Source organism: Thermomyces dupontii (assembly GCF_041956625.1).
Source record: "Thermomyces dupontii strain NRRL 2155 unplaced genomic scaffold VTN31scaffold_1, whole genome shotgun sequence".
Taxonomy (NCBI): Eukaryota; Fungi; Ascomycota; class Eurotiomycetes; order Eurotiales; family Trichocomaceae; genus Thermomyces; species Thermomyces dupontii.
In genome coordinates this window covers 1,055,473-1,071,199 of record NW_027192307.1, presented here as the reverse complement: position 1 = coordinate 1,071,199, position 15,727 = coordinate 1,055,473, and the positions used below count along the sequence as shown (strand labels likewise).

At 52.8% G+C, this 15,727-nt stretch overlaps 7 protein-coding genes across 7 annotated transcripts; 3 read left to right on the top strand and 4 right to left on the bottom strand.

The window, feature by feature from the left end:
- Nucleotides 1–442: 442 nt before the first annotated feature.
- On the top strand, nucleotides 443–2,373 carry VTN31DRAFT_411 (uncharacterized protein; the record flags this gene model as incomplete). Its single annotated transcript, XM_069404462.1, has 3 exons — nucleotides 443–1,183; nucleotides 1,318–1,702; nucleotides 1,760–2,373. The coding sequence occupies 3 exons, from the start codon at nucleotides 443–445 to the stop codon at nucleotides 2,371–2,373; spliced, it is 1,740 nt and encodes a 579-aa protein (XP_069263267.1).
- Nucleotides 2,374–2,890: 517 nt separating this feature from the next.
- Nucleotides 2,891–4,080, bottom strand: VTN31DRAFT_410 (uncharacterized protein; the record flags this gene model as incomplete). Its single annotated transcript, XM_069404451.1, has 3 exons — nucleotides 2,891–3,388; nucleotides 3,457–3,846; nucleotides 3,922–4,080. 3 exons carry the CDS (start codon nucleotides 4,078–4,080, stop codon nucleotides 2,891–2,893), a joined length of 1,047 nt encoding a protein of 348 aa, XP_069263266.1.
- Nucleotides 4,081–6,080: 2,000 nt separating this feature from the next.
- On the bottom strand, nucleotides 6,081–8,388 carry VTN31DRAFT_409 (uncharacterized protein; the record flags this gene model as incomplete). Its single annotated transcript, XM_069404439.1, has 3 exons — nucleotides 6,081–7,490; nucleotides 7,541–7,618; nucleotides 7,666–8,388. 3 exons carry the CDS (start codon nucleotides 8,386–8,388, stop codon nucleotides 6,081–6,083), a joined length of 2,211 nt encoding a protein of 736 aa, XP_069263265.1.
- Nucleotides 8,389–8,852: 464 nt separating this feature from the next.
- On the bottom strand, nucleotides 8,853–9,553 carry VTN31DRAFT_408 (uncharacterized protein; the record flags this gene model as incomplete). Its single annotated transcript, XM_069404428.1, has 3 exons — nucleotides 8,853–9,164; nucleotides 9,223–9,345; nucleotides 9,398–9,553. 3 exons carry the CDS (start codon nucleotides 9,551–9,553, stop codon nucleotides 8,853–8,855), a joined length of 591 nt encoding a protein of 196 aa, XP_069263264.1.
- A 271-nt stretch (nucleotides 9,554–9,824) lies between these two features.
- VTN31DRAFT_407 (uncharacterized protein) lies at nucleotides 9,825–10,917 on the top strand (the record flags this gene model as incomplete). Its single annotated transcript, XM_069404417.1, has 2 exons — nucleotides 9,825–10,369; nucleotides 10,434–10,917. 2 exons carry the CDS (start codon nucleotides 9,825–9,827, stop codon nucleotides 10,915–10,917), a joined length of 1,029 nt encoding a protein of 342 aa, XP_069263263.1.
- Nucleotides 10,918–11,477: 560 nt separating this feature from the next.
- Nucleotides 11,478–12,198, top strand: VTN31DRAFT_406 (uncharacterized protein; the record flags this gene model as incomplete). Its single annotated transcript, XM_069404406.1, has 2 exons — nucleotides 11,478–11,875; nucleotides 11,955–12,198. 2 exons carry the CDS (start codon nucleotides 11,478–11,480, stop codon nucleotides 12,196–12,198), a joined length of 642 nt encoding a protein of 213 aa, XP_069263262.1.
- A 513-nt stretch (nucleotides 12,199–12,711) lies between these two features.
- Nucleotides 12,712–13,740, bottom strand: VTN31DRAFT_405 (uncharacterized protein; the record flags this gene model as incomplete). Its single annotated transcript, XM_069404395.1, has 5 exons — nucleotides 12,712–12,813; nucleotides 12,871–12,941; nucleotides 12,993–13,234; nucleotides 13,285–13,591; nucleotides 13,677–13,740. 5 exons carry the CDS (start codon nucleotides 13,738–13,740, stop codon nucleotides 12,712–12,714), a joined length of 786 nt encoding a protein of 261 aa, XP_069263261.1.
- Nucleotides 13,741–15,727: the final 1,987 nt, after the last annotated feature.

Below are 15,727 nucleotides of genomic sequence, written 5' to 3'. Positions count from 1 at the left end.
GTCCTCGCTTTTTTTCTTTTTTGGTCAACAATGACGCTGAAGGCACAATGGCTTTGATGGTACTCAGATCAATGGCATTCTACCAAGGTTTCTCGAAGGAAGGAGAACATTGACAAAGGCCCTTTACCGCACACAAAGGGACCACCACACTGGGCTTGTATTGACGAATGCCCTTGTCGAGAAAGAACCGATGCAGCCGGGGAAAAGTATACCGCAACGCCGGATGAAAACAATCCGACATCATCAAGCCATAAAATGGCGGCCTCCCGATCCCTGACCTCGGGATGCTCCGAATCAGTCCAGCGAACACGAGAATCCAAAAAGGAAGAGAAACGCAAGGCAGTCAATCAATCAATCGACAGAAGAAGGATTTGCGAGATTCGAACATTGATCGGCAACACGTTTTACCGCTGTATTGCGACTACGACTATTCACCAAAACAATGCAGGGGCAAGATAGCGATTTCATGGATGTCGACAACCTCCAGCAAGGTTGGAACGATTTCGACCGTTTGATTCAAGAGACTAGGTGGCTTGAGAATGCGATCGCCATTCCCCCGCCCGCGGCGCCGGAAGGAGATGCAAAGATGGGGGAAGACGACGACGCCCCAGCAGAGCCAGATGAGCAAATATCCACCTCCCAGGGAAAGGCTCCACTGACGACAGAGAAACGGAAAGCGATCCGGAGCGAACGCAGTTCTTTGAATAAACAATTGAATAAAATCGAATCGGAGAAAGCCAAGCTGAAACGCGGACTCAAGAAATTGCAGACCAACCTCGAGAAATTGGAGAGAGAAAAGGTCATGTATGAGATACAGAATGAGGAGAGGGAAAAGATTGCAGAGACTGAGAGGGAGATATCTCATAGGGAAAGTCTCGCTGTGTTGCTCAAGACCCAAATCAATGACCTCGACAGGGAGCTTCGCGAGGACAAGGCTCTGCGGGAACTGTTGCAGCAGGCTGAGCGCAAGGGCGACGCTCGTCGCGCAAAAAAGGCCAAATCCACGGCACGCCCGGACGACTTCAACTACGAGACCGGCGACGATTCTGCCACAGATGACCCGGACCTCGACGAGGAGGAGAACCGGCAGCGGCGTCAGCAACGCATCATCAATTTCCCCGATAGCATCCTTGGCACAAAGGATGAGAACCGCTACCGGCCGCCGGCGTGCAGATGGTGCCAGGTAAGACCTCTTTCCGCTCTTCCTTTGTTGTGTGTTGATTTGCGTCTGTTCACACGCAACAGTCAAACTATGCAGAATGCCCGTCCCCACCCTCTCTTCTTGTGAGAAACCAACTGCTGACTTCCTTGTCCTAGAAAGCCAAACGGAGCTGTGACCAGCGAGTTCCCCGCTGCCGTGAGTGTGTTACCCACCAAAAACGCTGCCGATATAACGACCCCTGGACGGGGAAGCAAATCCCGGCCATGTACACTGTGATCCTGGAGAAGAAACTCGAGGAAGCCAACGAGACGATCCGCAAGCTCGGGAGCCAGCAGGCGGGAGGGCCGCTTGACTTTACCAGCAACAGCCCATTTTCCGGCATCACGGGCTACGGGCCGCGGCCGATGCAACGCGCGCTGGAGAACCTGAAACGGATCATCCGCGGGCTTCCATTGCTGCCGAATGATAGCGAGACCGTGTCCTCCGACAGCAGCGGCCCGCGCGATATGAATGGTTCTGAAGCCTCTCGCAAGAGAAAAAGTTGGTTCAATCGCCCCATTTCGTTTCGGGAAGATTAAGAGGCTAATCAATGAACAGCTACCTCTACTTCCGACAGTGACGACCCCGTTCCGGCGAAGAAAGTCCGACTGACCGGTCCGCCGCGGACCACCATGCGCCGCGAGGGTCCGCGAACTCGCCTTAAAGCTCGCATGGAGAAGGAAGCGAACGGCACCAGCGAGGTATCGCAAACCGACCAGCGAACTCGCGGTGCGGCGAACGAGGGCGCCGTCGTTTCGATCGAGGACAGCCATGATCACGCGACCACCTGGCAGCAGGTCAACGACCAAGAGATGCAAGGTGCGCCCAGCAATGCTCGTGCTGATGAAGCTCAAGGCGGAAATGAAGAGGTTCGAATCGTTGGTGAAGGACGATCAGAAATGATAGATAACTCGAACCTCCTACCCAAAGTCCCCTATGCCTCGCACTTCGCGGGCATCAACAAAAAGCAACTCATGTACCTCCGCTCCCTGGAGAAGCGCGAGCGGCCGCTCCCGCTTCGCCCGGACCACACACCGTTGTGGCCTGAATGGGCGTACGAGGACGAGCCCATGGATGACAACCAGGAGGAATGTCTGCGGTCGTTGCTGGACTCTGGCGATAATATCAGCGGTAAAGATGGGTATGTGGAATGGCAGAATATTATGCGGTAGGCGACAAATCGACGGGATCTTGTGGTATTGTTATCGACGCTGATGTTAAAGGTATCAAGAAGGAATTGACGGGACCGAAACATAGACTGTTCGATGATGATTTTCCTGCTTTGGTGTGTTATCATTTTGTGTTGTTTGGTGGATTAACAATGTCTTTGATATCCAAGATCGCGACAGTTGTTCTGTTCATGATACCCGACGATTTGTATGAGTACTTGTGCTGTGCATTACTGATCTGATGTCTAACAATGAAGTTGGCCTGACTGACAGCTCTCTCGATTCGCATTCCGTCGCATAATCAAGTCCATATCATCCAAGACCAGTTCTTATCGTCTCCTCGAGCTGCAACAAAATCCCCTTCGTCCGGGGCCATTCACTAGGCTATACTGATCCGGCTCATCTACGGAAAGAAGGTGCTGTGATTTGGTAATGAATTGGATATGGGTTCACTTCTGTACTGGCTGGTACTTTCAATTTACATTTCTTGTCAACAAGGCTTTGACACTATCCACAGAATTTAGTCGATCGCAATTCCAATCTTTCCAAAATGACGCTGCTGCCACATGTACTCGTAGGCTTCGCGCGTCTTCTCCAGTGGAAACACCTGCTTGTCGACGACGGGCTTGATGTTGTTCGCCTCAATCGCCCGGACCATATCCTCCATCTGCGACCTGGAGCCGACGTATACTCCTCGGAGAGTGCAGATGTGCTTCAATGCATCCAGGATTTGCGGATTCGCATCGGGGTTCGGCTTTGCCCCGCCAACGAAGCCGATGATACTGATCACTCCTTCGAACTTGATGGCCTTCAGACTCTGCGCCATCGACGTTGGACCACCAACCTCCAGGATGTGGTCGACACCTTCGCCGTTCGGAGTGAGCTTGCGAGCTGTCTCACCCCAGTTCGGGTCCTCCTTATAGTTGAGGACATGATCGGCGCCGAGTTTCTTGAGGGTCTCTGCCTTTTGAGCGGAGGACGTGGTTGCAATGACTCGAGCGCCGGCGGCTTTGGCGAACTGTGCGCCGTGTCAGTCAGTACCCATCCCTGGCGTTGAACCGAGGAATGGGAAAGGGGAAATCGTACCTGGAGTCCGAAAACGCTGACACCGCCTGTCCCCTGAACCAGCACCGTCTGGCCAGGCTTCACTGGCTTCAACCCGTAGAGCGCATTCCAGGCCGTCAAGCCCGCACAGGTGAGTGTTGCCGACTCGACAAAGTCGAGATTACTCGGGGCGCGCACAAGGCCATTCTCGTTGAACACGCCATACTGTCTGAGAGTGCCATCAAGAGCCCCGCCGAGACCCGTGCCGGCGGCCGCGAGATCAATGGGATCGTACAGGTGGCCCTGGTTGAACAAGGTGACCACTCGATCGCCCGGCTTCCAGCGAGTCACCTTGGACCCGACAGCGACAACCTCACCGGCGCCATCCGACCCAGCAATGACGGGGTAGCGAACGGCAAACGGGTACATGCCCTGTTCTCTGCCGTCAACATCTCCAGCCTTGACGTAGAGAGAAGTATGAGCAGTCCGATGAGTTTAATGTAGTACCTTTGCAATGATCAAATCACGGTAGTTCAGCGACGCACCGCGCAGATGCACCAGGACCTCATTCTCGCCCACTTGTGGAACGGAGCCTTCGGTGAAAGCGAGGTCCTCGAAGCCATTTTTGCCTTGAACAACCCACTGTTTTGTCGAGGTGGGAGCCATGGTTGCCAAATAACTTATTGGACTCACGGATTTCGTGTGATATCTCTAGACTGCTGAGTGTTTTAATCCGAGGATGATCGCAGCACGGTAATACTGTACTTGGCCTGGTTGCTGGTTGGCCGTGACTTTGCTCCGGTTAAATAGCGATCATGACATCAGAGTGATCAGACTGAGAAGTTCAAGACAAGACGGAGGAGATCTCCACAATTGAGGGTCCAAAGCCTCCAAGGGTTTCCGAATTGATTGAAACCGGGAAAACTTCCTTACGTTAATTAACATGTTGATCGATCGTCTTATGGATTGCAGTACATAAAGTTGATTGATTTGCGCTTGGACAAGCTTCTAAAGTCTTCTATTCTCCAACGCTACATGTAGGGGACTCGGTCCTCCGTACAACTGCACTTATATGGTGATCCACAGTTCCACTCACATCTTCTCTCCGAATCGCTCCCGTTCCGCAGGCACTGTCAACTGTCATTAGCTGGTCGATCCGAATTTCTTTGTCCCCATCCTGCTTCCAGGTACTACTGTACTCCGTAGCAGTCACATTATCACACAGGGAATGCAGAAACCACAGCAAAAACAATCGTCACAGTCACAGTAGCATGGCTTTGAGACCGTGCCTTTTATGATGCCGATTGTCGATGCCGTCGACGAGGCAGAAGAGGAACTGGACGATGTGGGCGGCATCTTGGAGGTCCACAATGGTGCCAGGGCGGCAAACTCGGGATTCGGATGAATACTTGACAGTATTAATAATATTGAAATGAGACGGTCGCTTTTTGTTGCCTTGGGCTCGGAAATTCGGACGAGTGGAGAGGGCCGATTGATTTGGGAGGGTTAGGGTTAGGGATCATCAAGCAAGAATGTGATAAGGAGAGGAGTTATCGGGACGCAGCACGTACAGTAAGTAGTACCTCGAGTCCCTCCACTCCCTAGCGAATGGCAACACGGGAGATTGAAGGCCTTGCCGACGGACTGTACGGCTGCTGTGCTGCCCTATTTAAGCTTTTGACGCCCATTGTCAAGCATCTGCCATGTAGAGTCAACTCCCTCAGAGGGATGCCAGATGGCTGCGATTGATTGATTGGCTTTCGGACGAAAGTTCCCTCATCGTTTTATAATACCTAATGGTGGGGTTAGGATTCCCGTCTTGATTCATGTTTCCGTTCTTTATCGCTTCGAAACCGGGCAGAATCAAGACCTAGCTGACGATGAAAGGATTTCTGGACTAAGACATGAAGAAATTATCTGCGGACGAAGAAGGATCTTTGTGACGGTGAAAAAGTACCGGCGGCGACTGCAGCGGGCAGTGCTTCAGTCTGTAAGCGCTGGCGAGGGTGGCTCTATGGTAGCGCCCAGGACCTTCTTCCGTCCCTCCAGTGCCCGTTGATACATTCCATTTGCCCTCTCGTAATCACCTAGGTTTTCAAGGACGGCACCCAGGTTGTCAACGCTGGCGAAAGTGTCAGGATGATCACGTCCAAGCACCTTCTCATATCCTTCCAGTGGCCGTCGGCACATTGCCTCCGCCTCAAACTTGTCGGCAATTGGTAAAAGTGTCACAACGGGAACGAGGGCCGCATTCGCAATGCATCAGAATTCTACTTAGGGTTAGGGTTGGGCTACCAGTTATTTCATTCAGCCCAGCACAGTTTCCGTGTTGCTCTGATCGTCTGGTCGGGAACCTGGACCCTGAGAGAGACTTGAGACGTACGAATCCCGCCTGTCAACGTCTACAACATCCATAGTTACAATTCCGACATGTGTATGACCTTGCCATACTCTTGAAGTGCCTCGCACCGCAGCAGCTCGATCCGTTCGTTTGTAGTTTGCCCCAAAAGATAGGAATGCGTGGTACGCGGAGGTACCTACACTCTAGGTAGGTAGGAGTTACCTGCAAGGCTGCGAATCTGCCGGCTTGATAATAACCTAAAACTAATGTGCAGTTTCATCACTCTGGCACCGCCGCTCATGAATGCTCATAACCAAATCAACCACTATCGCCTAGAACAGCAGCATATCCCCTTCATCTCACACCACTCCCTGACCTCGGCGATTCCAACCTGCCGATCTTCATTAATCATATCCAGCCCTTCGGTGTTCAGCCACGTCGTCAGATCCTCTAACACGATTGGATCATAAAGAAGCATCTTTTCATGCCAAGTCAGTGGCCTGGACGAGGCTGAATCCGAATTCGAGGTTGGAGGCCGCTGCGCATGGATTGCCTTCGTGATCTGCGTAAGGAGGGATGGCTCATGATCGTCATCCGCGTCTTTCCTTCCTCGTTGAGTGCCGCGGGTCGTGGTCGTTGCTCTTGTCAGCGGAAGGGAAAATGGCACCGCCGGTGTTGCGCCACGGGATTGCATGCGTTGTCGCTGCATACGCGTCGGTGACGGGATGAGTTCCTCTTCCGAGTCTTCAATCTCCTCGGGCATAGGCCTCGTAGGTGGTTCTGGGTCCGGGTTTCGAGACTGTTCTGTTCCTTGCTGTGAGGCTTGCAAATTGTTCTTCGTTTTCGGCTGCCTGCGTGCCTTTGTCGGCTGTCCTCGTTCCAGCTTTTGCGAGGCAGTCGAGCTTTCTGGTCTCGCGGCTTCCGGATGAAGATTCCGCCAGCATTGCTCCAACACCTCGATCATTTTCTTCCGGCTCTTGATCGGCTTGAGCCGGTATGATGCAATAAGCCTGCTAAGCTCCGCGTTCGTGTAGCCGCTGTACCGAGGCATCTCGGGCGGTGGTGCTGAGGATTTGCTGGTGGTTTTCCTGCTCTGCGTCGACTGATTGGAAGAGGATGGCGGCTTCTCAGGGTCACGAGACTTGCCTAAGTCACTGGCTCTAACCTCGACCGGCTCGGGCTGAGCTGACGACCTCTGCCGCACTATTGTCGGTGACTCGGGCTCATCCCGGGACTCGTCAGTTGTATTCTGTCCGATCAATGATAGATCAGGCGAATCCGTAAGATCGAGAACCTCTGGTTGCATCGTCGAGCCATCAGCGTCCCTGGCAGCCGCAGACCATAGACCCTTTGAGCCGGTAAATCGCGACGTGAGACTCGAAGGACGAGTGGGAAATGTCTCCCCAACCGTCACGGCCTCCGAAGCTAGCAACGCCTTTTGTGTTTCTCTCAGGAACGTTGGAGAATCTCCAGATTCCAACTGGCTACATGTTCCAAACAAGAAATCTTGTCCCCGTAAAGACTCCGTCGCAGCTTCTGGTGACAAAATGACGTATTCAGGCTCGGTCTTCTTGGATGCTGTCTTGCGCTTTTTCGCCTTCTTCGGCCGATCCCCCGCCACATTGACTGGATTCTCTTCTAGATCAAAGAATTTGCCGATACTGGGTCTTGAAGCCTCAGCGGCAGCAGCATATCTACCGGTAACAAGGCCAGTAATGGTTCTCGTTTTGTTCTTCTGTTCTGACTTAGCCAGCTAGTAGATTTGCCCAAAGAGGCGACACTAACCGGATCTGCCTTGTCACTTGTTTGTCTCGGTGGTGGTTTCTTGAAATTCTTAGGATCGGCAACGTAATAATCAACCAGCTGCAAAACGTCAATTCAGCTCTTGAATGATCCCCAGGAAGACATACCTCAATCCGACGGCGCTTCGTTGGTGGCTGTCCGTTCCTCCGCAAATTCTCTGACTCCTCTGGAAAGGCACGATTATTCGTAAAGCGATAGTTCGACAGGAGATCACCAATAGCCCTCCCCTTTGGCTGTACCTCATCTCCTTCGTCTTCCGTATCCACAATCTCAATCGGCGTCGTTGACCTCGGTGGCGTCCAATCCCGTCTCCTAGTCATCGCCTCCTCCAAATTCAAGCCCTGATCGTGCAAATCCTGCGTCTGCCCGGCTCCTTCACCAGTCCCGCTAGTTTCCTTATCCGTCCGCGAATTTTTCACCTCTTTTGACCTCGCCGTAGTCGATTTCACCACCTTGCCGTTTAGAACTTTGTTGTTATCCCCTTCTTTGGCAGGTTTCTTGGATCGGGCCTTTCCCGACTTTGTCCGTTGAGCAGATCTCTGGGAATCTGCATTGCGCGCAGCCTCATCTGTCTGTATCTTCGGTTCCCTCGATTGTGAGAGGATGGGTATGTTCTCCCTTCCGATCTCTTCGCTCAGGGGGGTCTTTTCTCTTTGCGCAGTGTTTCCGAAGGCGGGACCTGCCAAAGATCTCGCCGGTGACGACGGCGACGATGGATCTTGAAACGCCACTGGGGATAATCGCTGCGGGCTACAGGGCGACACGGAGGGCGCCCATATTCTGGCTGGTGACGAGTCTGGGATGACAATCACTTCTGTTGTCGCAGCCATGGCTGGTCAAGGACTGCGCCTGGCAGGTCGGAGCCGCGGATCTGGAAGTCGTCGCAAGGAATTTATTGTTATATTCTCTGTTTTCTTTGCATGTTCGAGCAGCGGACAGAAATTATCAGTCGTGTACAAGCTCTATCCAGCGTCGCGCGCGGCGATCCGGGGTTTGAACTGCTGTCTTGGCAAAGTTGCAACATTTCCTCTTTTGGGGTAAAGATAGTAGATGGCGGGGCAACGAGCCCTGCGATAAGTACAGTAGTTACTACTAAGTATCGCTCTCTACAATAAACTGACTCTGCAAAAGAGGGATTCATGGAAGCATTTCTGAAGCATCATTCATGTCCTCATTATGTAGTCACAAAGCACGCCATAAATCAACGCCATCCCGACCTCGATGAGCCCCCGATTGAACCTCTATCAACCATTCATAAAACACATCAACCATACTATCCATAACCTCAGATCATTCATGTCGCTCCCTGCAACGCTATCGCTCCCAAGATCGCAACTTCTAGGTCCCTCTTCTCGTCCTCATTTGCAGCAAAAGTAGCACCCGACTTCCCTGGCGGCGCACTGATCTTGTACACCTTCCGAATCTTTGGGACATCCGCTATCGAAGTGAGCGTCTCGTCATTGAATGGCGCCGGAGTCCCCTCGACTACGCTCTGCAGGTGCCGGGCCACGGAGTCGTGGGTGATCTGCGGGTCGACAGAGACTTTGACGACGAGTAGGTCTTTTGTCGAGTCGGTAATGCCGAATTTGCGGAAGGACTCTGCAATCTATACTTAAGGGGTAAGCAAGACTGTAGCAGGAAAAAACAAAAAAAGGCAGACGCACGTTGTTATTCGGGCTAAGGCTGAAGACAATCTCAGAATGGATGTTGCGGGACTTGAGCCGTCGATTCAAGTATGCGTTGATTGCCTTGAACACGGCCGACAGAACATGTGTTCGCGACAGAACCTTTCATACTGTCAGCTCGCAGCAAACACTCCTACTCTCAGTCATCACCAACCGAGCTTGCGTCAATAAAGGCATACTCAAACTCCGCGTTACCGGACACGAGTTGCTCTCTCAGGAACTTGGCATTGTGTAGGTCTCTGTACAGCGCAACGTGGACAGGTAGGTTTTCTGGGACATGCGACAATTGAATCGTTTCCAGGCCCGACATTGTGCTCGAGCCGAGGCAGCATCGAACGTGGAGTCAAGATGGATCAGATCTCCGTACTCGTATGGGGGTGTGCACAGTGCAGAACAGAAGTGGGGTACCTCTTCCAATACGCGATTTGATTGGCTGTTTTAGCCAGTTTACATAATCATGGTTTTGCGCTTCTGGAACATTCCGGCCGCCGTAGTCCGACGTCACCGTTTAAACCGCAGGCAGCCGAAGGCCCATCAATCTGCGCTCTTCTCATCAACGCATCCGATCATCGAGCGTCACCATGGCGTTCATGCTACGACGACCGTTTGCCGTTCCGACGGCGCTCAAGCAAGTGTCGCCGCGCGTAGCGACACATATCCGATTCATCCACAACGGACCTCTGAAGACGCCGCCGGCCGTCGCCAAACCTACGACCCCGGCAGTCCCCTCCTCCATCCTCGCGCGATCTCGACAGACATTCCAGAATGCGTTCCGCCGGACATACATGCAAGAGACATACCGGGCAGGAGGCCAGGATGGTACGCTGGGCCAGAAGGTGATGTACGGCGCCGCCATCGTCGGCGGGGCCATCATCGCGACGAACCTCATCTTCAACCGCGAGACTCGCGAGGACGGTGGCATGCCGCCGTATGAGCGGGAGTATCTGAATGATACGTTCTTGCATACTGGTCTGGGCGTTGGGATCATTGCGGTTGCTGCTCGTGCGCTGCATACGAATGGCTGGTCTGTCCGGTTGATGGCGTCGAACCCTTGGGCGGTCGTTGGACTGGGTCTGGTTGCGAGCATCGGGACGATGTATGCGACGTTGTACACGCCTCCGGAGAGGTAAGCCACTATTTTTTTTTTCTCCCAGCGGTCCGCCGGACGGGCTTCTAACAGTGGTTTATAGGTACATGCTCAAGTACGCCCTCTGGACCGGCTTCAACGTCACACAGGCTGCTCTGCTCTCGCCGCTCATGTTCCTGTCTCCGGCGCTGCTGGCCCGCGCTGGTATGTACACCGTTGGCATGATGGGTTCGATTGCCTTCGTCGGCGCTACGGCCAAGCAGGAGAAGTACCTGTACCTGGGTGGCCCGCTGCTTGCTGGTGTGACCATCGTTGCGCTGTCGGGCCTTGCGCCGCTGGTCCTTCCCGCCACCGCGACGCGCAGCCTGATGTGGTCTGAGCGGATCTGGCTGTACGGCGGGTTGGCTGTTTTTGGAGGGTTCACGCTGTACGATGTGCAGAAGATTCTGCAGCACGCGCGGATGGCGCAGCGTGGGCTGATTCGGCGGGATCCAGTCAATGAGAGCATCAGCCTGGAGTTGGACTTCCTCAACATCTTTGTGCGGATGGTTCAAATTCTGGGGATGCAGCGGAACAACCGGCGGTGATTTGATTTCTCTTCGCTTGTATTAATAGATTTGACTCGGTTTGGGATAAGTATTGTCATAATAAAACAGAATAACCCCGCTCAACGTGCATGTTCAATTCTGTCCGTAACTTCGTAAACACTTGAGTTCTTTTCCATCGCCATGTAATTTGAAAGCCTGGGGATGAAACCGACTACGCAGATCATAGTATTGCCACACCAAAGAAAATAACTAACCAGAATCCTGGAATTATCTTTCAGCATTCCGTCCAAAGCAATCCGAATCGCTATTCATGCCTCCTTGCTGCTCTGGTCTGCTGGTTCTGAGTTGAACATTTCTCGGCTTGAAGATCGCCCTCCCTCACTTCACCGCTTGGGAAACATCACTCTCTCTCACCATCAGAGATTCTCCACAACTCCAGCTTGGAAACAGAACAGACCGCTTTTTTTTTTTTTTTTTCCTCGCGAGCAGTACGCTGAATATTTTCCTTTCAATTCGGGCGCCTTTCAAGAAAATCACGCGGAAAGAATAATACCCGAGCCTCTGAACTAAAAAATAAAAAAAAAAAGAACCAGGACAATATGCCCTTGCCGCCACCTTCCAGCGAAGAACCCTCCCCCGCAACCGCAATCGACAACCACACCTGTTCGACAGAAAACCCTCAACAAGAACAACAGCAGCAACAAGAACAGAAAGCAAAAGAAGAAGAACGAGAAGACGAAACCCCCGACCGCGGCCGCAAATACAGCACAACAAACTCATCAACCAATCCAAACGCGAATCTCAATACTACTACCACTATCAAGCCCATGCCCCCGCTGCGCAACCCCAACGACTCAATCCTCGTCCCTCGCGACCATCCCGAAATCGAAATCGAGGAGGAGTGGTTCCCACCCGATGATGCCCGTGCAATGAGTCCGCGTAGAGACTCGGCGGACTTGGAACGAATGGGGAATGAAGCGAGAGAGAAACTACGCGTGTAAATATATCCCCTTCCCCCCCCCCCCCCCCCAAATCGTTTTTGAATAGAAATCCAATGCTGATGGGAATATATCCAGGGAAGCACTCTCCCTCCAAGCAAAACTCGACCACGTCATGGATGAAATGGAGGAACTCCGCAAGGAACATAACCGGATCGAGAAGGAGAATCAGTATCTGACAGACTATATCGGGCAATTGACCAAGAATCTGCGGAGGGGGGATCCTGGTAGTCGGCCACAATCGTCGTCCTCGTCGTCGATCCCCGGGTTTGGAGGCAAAGGTAGCCGAGACGGGAAGAATACGAAGAAGCCGAGGAAGTGAGTTTCGCAAATGTTCTCGCCCTACTAATAATGATTTCTCGACAATCGCGCTGGATGCGATGTTTTTTTTTTTTGTCCGGTTGGTTCAGGGCCAGGGGCTGGTTCGGTGTTTGATCAACTTTTGCGTTTTGTCATGGAGTAGTACATATGGGGTCCCTTCTGAGACGGTACTGTATCGTATGAATTCTTTGACGATGGATTATACATATGTAGGTAGATACATATGTACGGAGTAGATGGATCGATAATACTCGCGAGATCATAGGGCAGTCCATTCATCTACCCGTCTACTCCGTCGAGTAAGATCACTTCTCACTTCTAACCCACGACCCTCCGCAAGACCAACAAGGACGAGGGGGCAAAAAGAATAAAAAGAGACCGACTAAAACAGCGATAGAAAAGGCGAACACCCGACCGTTGGAAGAAGAAATAAAGGACACAAATGACTCCCCCGGGTTTGGATTACGCCGCTATTTTGTATTCTTTTCCTTTTTTTTTGGTTTTATCGACTGATTTACTCGGCAGGCTTCTCACCCTCGGCAGCCGGGGCCTCCTCCTTCTTCTCCGCAGGGGCCTGCTCGGGGGCTGTCTCGGCCTCGGACGAGGTCCACAAAGTCTACATTTGATTTAGCTTGTGCCATCCGATGTAGAGCACTCAAGACAAGTCACGTACCAGGTTGTCCCGCAGCAGCTGCATGATCAAGGTCGAGTCCTTGTAGCTCTCCTCGCTCAGCGTGTCGAGTTCTGTCCTTGTTAGCCTAGGAGCTTCCTTCGACCCAAGGTGATCGCACTCACCGGCAATCGCATCGTCAAAGGCAGTCTTGGCCAGATGGCACGCCTGATCGGGCGAGTTGAGGATCTCATAGTAGAAGACAGAAAAGTTCAGCGCCAGACCCAGGCGGATCGGGTGCGTCGGCGCCAGATCCGTCTGCGCAACCTCGGTCGCGGCCTTGTAGGCCTCGAGCGAAGCATCGGCCGACACCTTGCGCCGCTCGCCGACGGCGAACTCGGCCAGGTAGCGGTAGTAGTCACCCTTCCTACAGACTCATCAGCTTGTGCCCGCCTACTACCTGATCGAAGAACATACATCTTGTGGTAGAACACCTTGGACTCTCCCGTCTGAGCTGACGAGATCAGGTGCTTATCCAAGACGCCGAGAATGTCCTCGCAAATCTCCGTCAACTCCTTCTCGATCTTCTGGCGATACTCCTTGATGAGGGCGACCTGGGCCTCGTTGCCCTTGGACTCCTCCTTCTGCTCAATGGACGTGACAATACGCCACGACGCCCGGCGGGCTCCGATGACGTTCTTGTACGCTACCGACAGCAAATTCCGCTCTTCCACGGACAGCTCTTGGTCTGATTGCGCTACGATCTTCATGTTCTCCACCATCTCTGCGAGTCACATCATTGTCAATTCCGGGCGGCCCTGCGCGTGGCGTGGAGAAAGGGGGAGGGGGGAAGACAAAGCGACACGGACCTTCGTAGCGCTCAGCTTGCTCCGCAAGCTTGGCGAGGTAGACGGCATCTTCGTGTTGACCCATGGTCTGTCGCGGTTAGTTGAGATGTTCTCGATCTGGAAAGAAAAACGCGCATCGTGTTCTCGGTCGGGTTGGTGGTTCCCATTCTACGTCACACCCCGACCCACGCCCGCTTCCAAGGGAACCAGGAGCACCCCCCATCACGACCATGCGATGGCGATTCACCCGCCGACGCGACCGTCGGACTGCAGATACGAGCCGGATGGCCAACGGCGCGGGGAAGCGGGCGCAGTACGACGGGGGGTGTGCAAGAACAACCTCGCCCAACGGGCAGGCGAGGAGGGGAGGGAGAGGGGGCGGCGGTGTGGACAAACTCACTGTGAATTGGAGGAAGAACGCGTCAAATACTCAAGCAAGCCGGTCAAGGCAGCAAACAGGAGAAGCCAAGGGGTGCAAGCGATATCTGGCGATGGAACAAGAGAGGAATCCAGTTGATGAGAGAGCGGGAGAGAGGGGGGTTTTTTGTATGGGGGAAGAGAAGGAAGTGCCGCTGGCGGTTTTTTGGTTTGGTTTGGGTCAAGGGGGGAAAGCCCCAATTTCCCAACTTCCCAAAACGGTGCGTGAAAAGTGGGCCACACCCTCCCCCCGTGACGCGCCCTCTGACTGGCTCACCGCCCGCCCAAAGGGGGCTTACCATTAGTCACGCCTCACCGAAAAGCCAGAGGAGCGGGAGGACTCGCGCACGCGATTTCTGCTTCTTATCGCTGGACGCTTTTTTATTATTTGCTGCACTGCACCAAATCCGCCGGGCCAATATCATGGCATACATACCTATCTAGCTAGACATTGGATGGATGCATTGCATGCCGCCTGCCGGTCCGGAACCGCCCTAGGAGAATCAACAAATGTTAGGCTAGAATCACCAGAATCATCCTCGACTAGTGACAGAAGTACTGTAGTAACTTGACATCTACAGAGGAGAAAACTCCAAATCAACGAATTCCGACAGAATTGCATAAAGAATCCCTTGCCAGCCTGAATTATTACAAAAAAACTTGGAAATCTCCTTGATACTATGGAGTACTCCGTACCTACCTAGGTAGGTACTCCTACCAAAGTCACGTGGTATACGAAGTAGTTATGTAGGGGTGTGCATGTAGTTGTTACGCGTCCATTTCCGCAGGCTGAGCTGCAACAGTTCTCGAGGGACGGCATTGCTTGTCTTTGACCGTCGAGTTCTAATCTCTACTCTCACTCAGAGCCACCTAGGCAATGCACCGGACCATCAATCTCATCAGCGTCAGCCCATCTAACCATGTCTCGAGATTCTACGCAGTAGAACAAGGGCACTCAAAAGCCGCCCCTTTTGTCGGCGGTTTCTCGTCGGCGTCAACAACCTGAATGCCTATAAGGACGGTACGAAGTGGCAGAGGATGTATGTCGGCGGTTGCTCGAGGCTCTCAACAACCAGAGTGGCTCCCATTCAGGTCCGACAGGACAAGGCAATGTGCTATGTTTGGAAAATGAGACGGACATCGCACGCCTTCTCCCTCCCGACATCGAGATTTCTACGTACCGAGTACGAAGTACATTCTCCTGCGCTTCGATTACCTAGTAGCCAACCTAGATGGCCTCTTGATAGCCAAGTTTGGCTCCCCTGATGACGTTCCGTCAATGTGATCTATCTAACGTACCTTAGCCTATAGGTATTTCTGTCAATATAAATCGGTCTAAACTACGCGATACAATGGAACCCTCTAAAGTGTTGTGTATTGGCCCATAAGACTATGACTCTTGCAACAGATCAGCGCACTCCGTTCAGTTAAAGACCCTCACCGCGTGCCTTGCGGTCTGCGATGCTCAATTCGTACCCGGACAACTTGAAGCAAATGGCGACGTCTGTCTTCATGTTAGACTCCTTATGCCTTTTGAAATTTCTGGAAGAGACAAGACGTTTCATAACGTCCTTCCAACAACAAACAACATCAACAGATCAAAGGCCATCAGGTTAACAAACTGTTGCTGCTTTCAGAGGTCTGCCGCACGGCTG